General features: G+C 37.6%; 1 protein-coding gene across 2 annotated transcripts; it reads left to right on the top strand.

The window, feature by feature from the left end:
- Window positions 1-378: 378 nt before the first annotated feature.
- On the top strand, window positions 379-6,898 carry stac3 (SH3 and cysteine rich domain 3). 2 transcript variants are annotated; one of them, XM_026154083.1, is made up of 13 exons: window positions 434-495; window positions 1,152-1,192; window positions 1,653-1,731; window positions 2,152-2,305; window positions 2,415-2,512; window positions 2,646-2,706; window positions 4,322-4,419; window positions 4,767-4,836; window positions 4,928-4,977; window positions 5,109-5,191; window positions 5,317-5,368; window positions 5,456-5,593; window positions 6,351-6,898. In XM_026154083.1, the coding sequence occupies exons 2-13, from the start codon at window positions 1,185-1,187 to the stop codon at window positions 6,456-6,458; spliced, it is 999 nt and encodes a 332-aa protein (XP_026009868.1). In that variant the 5' UTR covers window positions 434-495; window positions 1,152-1,184; the 3' UTR covers window positions 6,459-6,898. The 2 variants fall into 2 exon arrangements, with proteins under 2 accessions (XP_026009869.1, XP_026009868.1); XM_026154084.1 differs by lacking the exon at window positions 1,152-1,192 and having other exon boundaries at window positions 379-495.
- Window positions 6,899-7,959: the final 1,061 nt, after the last annotated feature.

The following is a 7,959-nucleotide window of genomic DNA, read 5'->3' as shown; positions in this document are numbered from 1 at the left end:
ATAATTCATATGCACACAGATACAGCATGATATGGAAAAAATATGTTTATTATAAAGGCCACCGGCATTGTTAATTTGAACAAGTGGGACAAGGGGAAAGAGATGTATTGAAGACAGAAGGAGAAATTGTATCTGATTTCCCCCCGTCATCGGTGCTCAGTCCAAGGTCCTCAGCTGTTGCAAAGTGTCAGCTTGACATAGGACCGCTAAGCCTGGCATGCACACAAGCACACACCCAAAATCATAGATACACATCTCCAGATATACACTCAAACTACAACCTAAAGTCACTTTGGAAAATATCTAAAAAACACAGAGGGACCAGACTTTTTGACAGCCCAGCATCCCGAGGGCCTGAAGTGAAGCTGCTTTGTAACATACTGACCATACAGGGCTCTGGTCATTGCCAGCAGGTGAAAACCCATTCACTGAGATTTTGCCAGCACAACGGATTTATGATTTCTTCAGTGCGATCTGTACAAATTTAGACAAAAGGTAGGCCAATACTGTAGTTTAAAGAATGTTTTTAATGAAAAAATGTTTGTGCATGACCTGTGTTATAATCACTCAGTTTATTTGAATTAATTTGAGTGAAGTTCCATTAGTTTTAAAACACGAGCTAAACAACCCCAACTCTGAGATTATCTCTGTCACTTTACAAACTCAGATTTTTTTTATTTCCATAACATTTTTTTTATTTTTTGTTGCTTTTTTCCAGGCTGACAGAGGCAGCCAAATTTAGCTGTGATGAGATTAAATTTCACAACCCTAGAATAGTATAGAAGACGAGCACATTCTAACACTGCGTGGATATGCAAGTGCATGTAGCGTTCACACAGACACAGGAATATATTTTCTATTGTATTACCACATTTGATACTTCTTAAATACATTTTTAATCAAAACCAAATGCAGGCTTATTTTCTGATATTTCTTTCAACTTCCCTCTAAGAAGTTCAGAAATGTGTATTTAACTTTTCAGTAGCACCTACTTTGAAAACAATTTGACATAATAGTGGATATGGGCTAAGTATTTCAAAGTTTTGAGTAAACAAATAATTAGTAATACATTCTCTCATGATATAACTTTTATTAAATTGTGTCATAATCTTTTGGGGGGGAAAAACAACACCTAACTCTTTACTTTCTAGGTGGAGGTGAACTAACGCTGTCTACATCAAACCATGGAGCCGTAAGTATAATTCTTAAAATCAATATACTCGCCTCTTGATACTCATTTTATTGGCTTAGTTGTAGCACTTGTTTACCATTTAAGTCTTAATTCCATTTCCTGTTTACTAAATACTGCACTAGCCCATGCCATAAAAATATTCTAGAGCATCATGTCTAAAGCAGCTCTATGTCCACTTGAAAGAATGTGCGGCAAGGATATCCTTAAACAAATTGAGTCTTATATTGCCATGATTCTACTATTTTAAGGTGGAATGGCAGTTTCACTTTTACTTGTGTTTGGTTTTTTTAAAGATTGTTTATATGCAAAACCTTGTTCCTCACTTTATATGCTTACATGTTCCTTTAGAATTAAAAGTGATCATAATGTTGAGAATAAACAAAATAACTATCTATAGCCGCACCAGTTAACCTCACTCATGGCTGAGTGTGTTTTTTCTTTGTGTGTGTGTGTGTGTTAGGGACGATGACAAAAACTCTGTGGATATCCATGACAACCCCCCAGCTCCTGACAATGTAGTGAGGGAGGACGGAGACACTGTGAGTGACAGCACCATGTCAACCCCCCGCCATTAGCAGTGCAATTCTTGGGCTGTTTAAAATAGCCACCAACTGGGACATGGTTGCAGTGCAGCATCAGCTGGAAACAATATGAGCTTAAGTGTCCCTGTCTTATACAACCTTATGGAAAAAAACTGAGCACTGCTGGCTGATCTGGATTAGTCATCGAAATGTTATTCACTAGGTCCTGAAAAGCTAAATGTAAGACAGAGATCAGGTACCAGCTGATAAACAAACAAGGCAAGACACTAATGTAATACTTTACAACACTGTGTGACATTGACACTGGCAGCTCAGTATGTTTAACATTTAAAAACTTTAATAACAACTTATATAACAACTCTATCACATCTTTGTTGTTGAGTTTTTTTGTCTGACATATGTCCCTTGGGTCTGTAGGTCTATTTCATATATGAGGAGGAAGTGGAGGTGGAGGAGAAGGAACCAGAACCTCCTTCAGAGCTTGTCCGGGTCAATGACAAACCCCACAAATTCAAGGACCACTACTGCAAGAAGCCCAAGTTTTGTGACGTCTGCGCTCGCATGATAGTCTGTAAGTGCTGTTTTTTTATATTAATGATATAAATAATCAATCATCATATAATCCCATAGGTATTTGTTCTAAAAATTGAGACTGTTAATTTTGGTTCCTCATCTTTCAGTGAACAACAAATTTTGCCTGAGATGCAAAAACTGTAAGACCAACATCCACCACTCATGTCAGTCGTATGTTGAGTTTCAGAGGTGTTTTGGCAAAATTGTGAGTTTGCTGATGTGCACTGAATATGAAACTATATTTGTAACATCTGCAGTTTCCTTTTACTGCCCTTGAGAGTGAGAGAGATATATTTTTTAAAACTTTTTTAAAAAACTTTTTTTCTTCTTTCCTGTAGCCGCCTGGATTCAGAAGGGCCTACAGCTCCCCTCTGTACAGCAGTGACCAACCAGACCCAAGTGAGTCCACTGAATCTGGAACGGCAATATATCTCTTGTGTATATAAATTTCTTAACCTTAAATTCAAGGCTGCTATCGCAAAGGAAACTAAGCACGGTGTCTGCATTTTCTCTTTAGCAACACTTGCAGTCAATATATTTAACAAGCTGCATTTAAAGATTTTTAAACTTAAATGTGCTTGAAATGATTAATTTAATGACAGCAAAATTTAAAAAGAAAAACATTTTTAAAGGACAGTGCAAAGCAGACGTTCAAGCAACATTCTGACCTTTGTGTTGGGAAATAATATTTCTTAGAAAAACAGCAGAATGTGTTGTGTCACTATAACCCTGATCCTTTTATCCCAGTGCGTCATACATTTAGTTAACACTAAAATAAAATTAAAAAAAACAAGTAAAGTGAAACAGCAAACACTTGTTTGGTTATTTTCCCTCCATAATTCACATTCACTTACCTTCACTTTGTTATTTCCCCTGGTCCTCCGTGCAGCAACTGAAGTGCTCCAACTACTAAATATCAGTGATTTAATAATAAGAAGAATTTATCACGATGGTCACGGTAATTTTAGCATTTTAATTCTTTGGTTTGTTCTTGTTCCAGGGGGAAATGATTGTACAGTATACACCCTTAGTGACTTGAAAAAAACAATAATTGTGTACACAAGTTTATAATCTATAATCTATACAGGGGTCAAAAGTATACATGTGGTCTCAAATATATACATACAACCCCACTAAAAATTGGTTCAGTGTCTCTCAGCAAGGTATAACCTGACCAGAAAAAATGGTAGTCATCAACGAGCTTCTGACATAATGATACACTTGACCATTCATCTTGGCAGAATTAGTATAAATTTGTTGGCTTCCTGCTATCCAACCAGCCATGTTTCAACCATCTAGCTGTTGATTTGAGGTGAATTTGAAGAATTTGTAGGTAGTCCTCCTTGTTCATTATTCCGGCCGCTTTGTACACTATAACAGTACCACTGGCAGCAAAACAGCCCCAAAGCATGATGCTACTACCACCATGCTTAACAGTTGGTACAGTGTCCTTAGGTCTGAAAGCTTCACCTTTACTCCTCCAAAAATACCACTTGTCATTGTGGCCAAATAGTTATATCTTTGTCTTGTCTGATCATAACATTTTTCTCCAGGAGGCATTTGACTTGTCCATGTGGGCTGCTGCAAATCTTGACCAAGCTTGAAAGTGGTGTTTTTGGAGCAGAGGTTTCTTTCTTGGTCAACACCCACTCCGTCCAGAGTGATGTAAAAGTTACTACACTGTGGACAGTGACACTGGTATTTGAACAGTTTCAAGTTCATGGCAGGCTTGAATCTTAGTGGTTCCTGGGTTCCTTCACTCTTCTGCAGGTGACATTCGAGTCTTCTTCCAGATCTCGGCAATCTGGTGACACATTTGAATAACTTATGTACAATTGTTTGAACTGATGATCTTGGAATCTGCATATGTTTAGAAATATCTGAATGAGTAAATATAGTTTTCCTTTTTAGATTAACTCTTCGGGATCTTGAAAACATAGACTAGTCAATCTAGTGCAGTGTAGCAATTCTTATACTCCATGTTGATTTTGTGTTTATCCCTGTCCTTAACCAGACAACCCAAACCGGAACGACCCAGTTTTCGACACCCTGCGGGTTGGCGTCATCATGGCAAATAAGGAGCGTAAGAAGAATGAAAATGATAAGAAAAATGTAAGCATTTATAATAATCTTAATCAAAACATAAAATCTATGAATTTCAACAGTTTTCAGGGACTGACTCACTACAAACAAAATAAATACAATTTATGTAATCAAGAAAATGCAGTGTTTGAAATCATTTTAAGAACAGATTTCATGTTTTATATATAAAATATGAGATCAGTGCTGGTTTTTTTTTAAACTTTTTATTTTGTACTATTTCCAATTTTATAGTACATGCAAACAAAAATATGAAAAAAGAACACAAAAGAAACAAACTAAAAGAAATAAAGGACACCTAATCTGTGGAAGAGGGGAATCAGTGATCAGTGCTGTTTTAACACTGCTGTGTCCTCTAGATGATGATGATGATGGAAGAGGAGGAAGAGGAGAACCAACAGCCCAAAGAGAATGAGGAGGGAGGAGAAGGTAGAGTTAAAGCAAGAGCTTATCTCTGTGGTGTAAAATATGCAAGTTAGTCATAAAAGATATGATTGTGTGATGTCTGATACTCAAACAGGGAAGCCTGATGATAAAAAAGAGAAAGGAGGAGACAAAGCAGATGACAAGGTAAGCAGTCGATTATTTCATACATGTAACGCTTTGTTGCTAAGTAGCACCATACGTGCATGTTTTGTTTTTAATTTAAATTTAATAACATTTGCCATATAAATTAGCATCCATGCTTTTTTTGTCCCTAGACTAAAGGCACTTTCTCCCAGTCCCACTATTACCTGGCTCTCTACCGCTTCAAGGCCATTGAGAAAGATGACCTTGACTTTCAGTAAGAAAATCACAATCAAATCTGAACACTAATGAATAATTATTTCTATTTTGTTAAATTTAATCAACTTTCAGTTTTAATATAAAGCCAGTGACAAAAGCACTTACTGAGAATGTGTTTACTAGCCCTGGTGATCGGATCACAGTGTTGGATGACTCCAATGAAGAGTGGTGGAGAGTGAGTTAAAGTTCTTAGAGGTTTACAAATGCTGTTTCAGTTTGTGCTATTGCTGATGAGTACACAAATTCTGCTCTGTGTTGTCAGGGAAAGATGGGAGAGAAGTCCGGCTACTTCCCCGCCAACTACCTCATAAAAGTCCGAGCATCAGAAAGAGTTTACAAGGTGACGCGCTCCTTTGTGGGAAACAGAGAGATGGGACAAATTACACTTAAGAAAGACCAGGTAACTTCAGTATGTGTGTGTGTGTGTGTGTGTGTGTGTGTGTGTGTGTGTGTGTGTGTGTGTGTGTGTGTGTGTGTGTGTGTGTGTGTGTGTGTGTGTGGTTTAAGGAGCTTGGAAAGAAAAGCATCTGGGATCTTTAAGTTTCCTTGAAGATGTTACACCTCTCATCTGAGAAGCTTCTTCAGTTCTAAGAGCAATTGGTATGGAGTCCCAGATTTTAGGATCAACAGGGGGTCTGTGACCCTCTTGGGGACACTCCCATAGGGCTTAAAATCTGGAACGCTTTCCTTTCCAACCTCTTTAGACTACGATGACCTGGATGACTGAGAACCTTCACAGACAGGTATGTGTGTGTGTGTGTGTGTGTGTGTGTGTGTGTGTGTGTGTGTGTGTGTGTGTGTGTGTGTGTGTGTGTGTGTGTGTGTGTGTGTGTGTGTGTGTGTGTGTGGGACAACAGTGCTGTTGCTGAGCCCCCCACTGTCAGGACGTTTTTCATTTCAGTGAGACTTTGTCTTTTTAGTAAGATGCGCGCACACACATAAGATAGTGCATTTTCTTTTCTGCAAAAAAGTGTGTAAAACCACTTGAATTAAAGTCAAAAGTCTGCACTTCAATACATTTCTATTGTTTGATTTGAAATCCACTGTGTTTTTGTACAAAGATGTGTCTTTTATAAATTATGACCCAAATTGTAAATCAAAGTTCTTTGTCTTTATAATAAAAAGGTTGCTTAATCTGTTGTCACTCTGTGTTTCAGATTGTGGTGAAGAAAGGAGATGAGAAAGGCGGCTACTTGAAGGTCAGCACTGGACGCAAGCTGGGCTACTTCCCTGCCGATCTGCTGCAGGAGATCACTGTGACTTAATCAACCTGATATGAAATGGAAAATCCATTGCATAATAACGAAAAGTATTAGCGAGAACTGGAGGTCCTGATTTTCTACATTTACTACTAATAGAAAAGCTAAATATAGCTGTGCCTTTGACATAATGGTTTAAAAGTCATTTTCACTAATGCCTGCAATGAAGAAACATTTAGCTGATTTATTGGTTTTGCTGTGAACGGCGTAGTTATGCAAGTGTTTGATTTAATTTAAAGTTTGAAAAGAGCAAAATTTTCTTTGATTGGATTTGTAAATAATTTCACATGTATGACTCTGAAAACCTTAACCAAGATAAGAGAAAATCTGTGTAAAAAAACATCAGTGCTATACATTAAATTGTTTAGTGTGTTTGCACCATTTAATACAATTAAGTGGGTGTAATGCTTGTAGTGCCTAAAGAATTAAACCAAAAATGCTCTTAAGAACTGTCTGTGATGCTTTCTTTAAAATGTAGAAAATAAAACCTCATCTGAGAATAAATGGTATATTTATTTTTTCTATGGCTTGTATTCTGTATTACTTTGCCGTGAAGTGACCATTTCCGAAAACAAGGGGTAGTCAGCAGCAATGACTCTTCCCTGAAGTCATGTGCCATTAAAAATCCATCAATCAAAATTTTTTATAAGCAGTTTCATAAAGAAACTTTTTTCCTCAGTGAAAATATTTTTTTATTTATATTTACTGCATCATATCATTTAATCACAATTACTAAAAGGAAGCTTTTTGGTGGCACATAAGTTAAAGAGAGCGTTACACTTCAAGACAGAAAGCCTAACTTTTACATATAAAAATAAATATTTTTACAGATAAAGACTTTTATGGGATTACCAAATCCAGATAAAGAAGTGCTCTTAATATGACCTAACATGTCTCCTACAGACCTCTCACACCCTTGTTTACTGTAAGTTTGGTCAGTGCAGCGCTAAGGGCCTGGGTGCACATAATCACAGACGAAAGAGATGGGTCATCTTGGCATCCTGAATGTGTTACTTCCTCAGTTTGCTCCAGGATTTTGACTATAGCCTCTGTTAAATCAACTGATGCTAAGACATACCCACAAAGATCCATCTGTGCACACTCTGCTCCTGTATCTCTGAGTTTAGCTTGTCAGTTTGTCAGTATTGGTAATTTGCCTGGCAGCACTGTCTACACTAACCACAACATGACACCCTTCAGTAGCACCTGTCACTATTCTGATGCATCCATTATTAGGGACGAAGAGCTCAACAGTAAATCTGCGTGGAGCCATGCTCTGCCACTATTCAACAAATGTCCTGCAGCTGTTGCAAGACTTCTATAGGAGTGTGAACTCTTTGAGGAACCTTCATACTGAGCAATGCACTGATAGGCTTGTGTATACCATATCCACCCCCTGACAATCCAAGACAGGTAGGAGTCAGCTGAGAATTTTATCTTCCAATTATTAATGTGCAACTCACAAAACTGCCTTCGGTGCTCCCAGGGTCCGCTTTCCTTTTTGTTT

This window comes from Astatotilapia calliptera, chromosome 20 (genome assembly GCF_900246225.1).
Source record: "Astatotilapia calliptera chromosome 20, fAstCal1.2, whole genome shotgun sequence".
NCBI lineage: Eukaryota > Metazoa > Chordata > Actinopteri > Cichliformes > Cichlidae > Astatotilapia > Astatotilapia calliptera.
The sequence above is the reverse complement of the archived record's forward strand: the minus strand, read 5'-3'. Positions and strand labels throughout refer to the sequence as shown.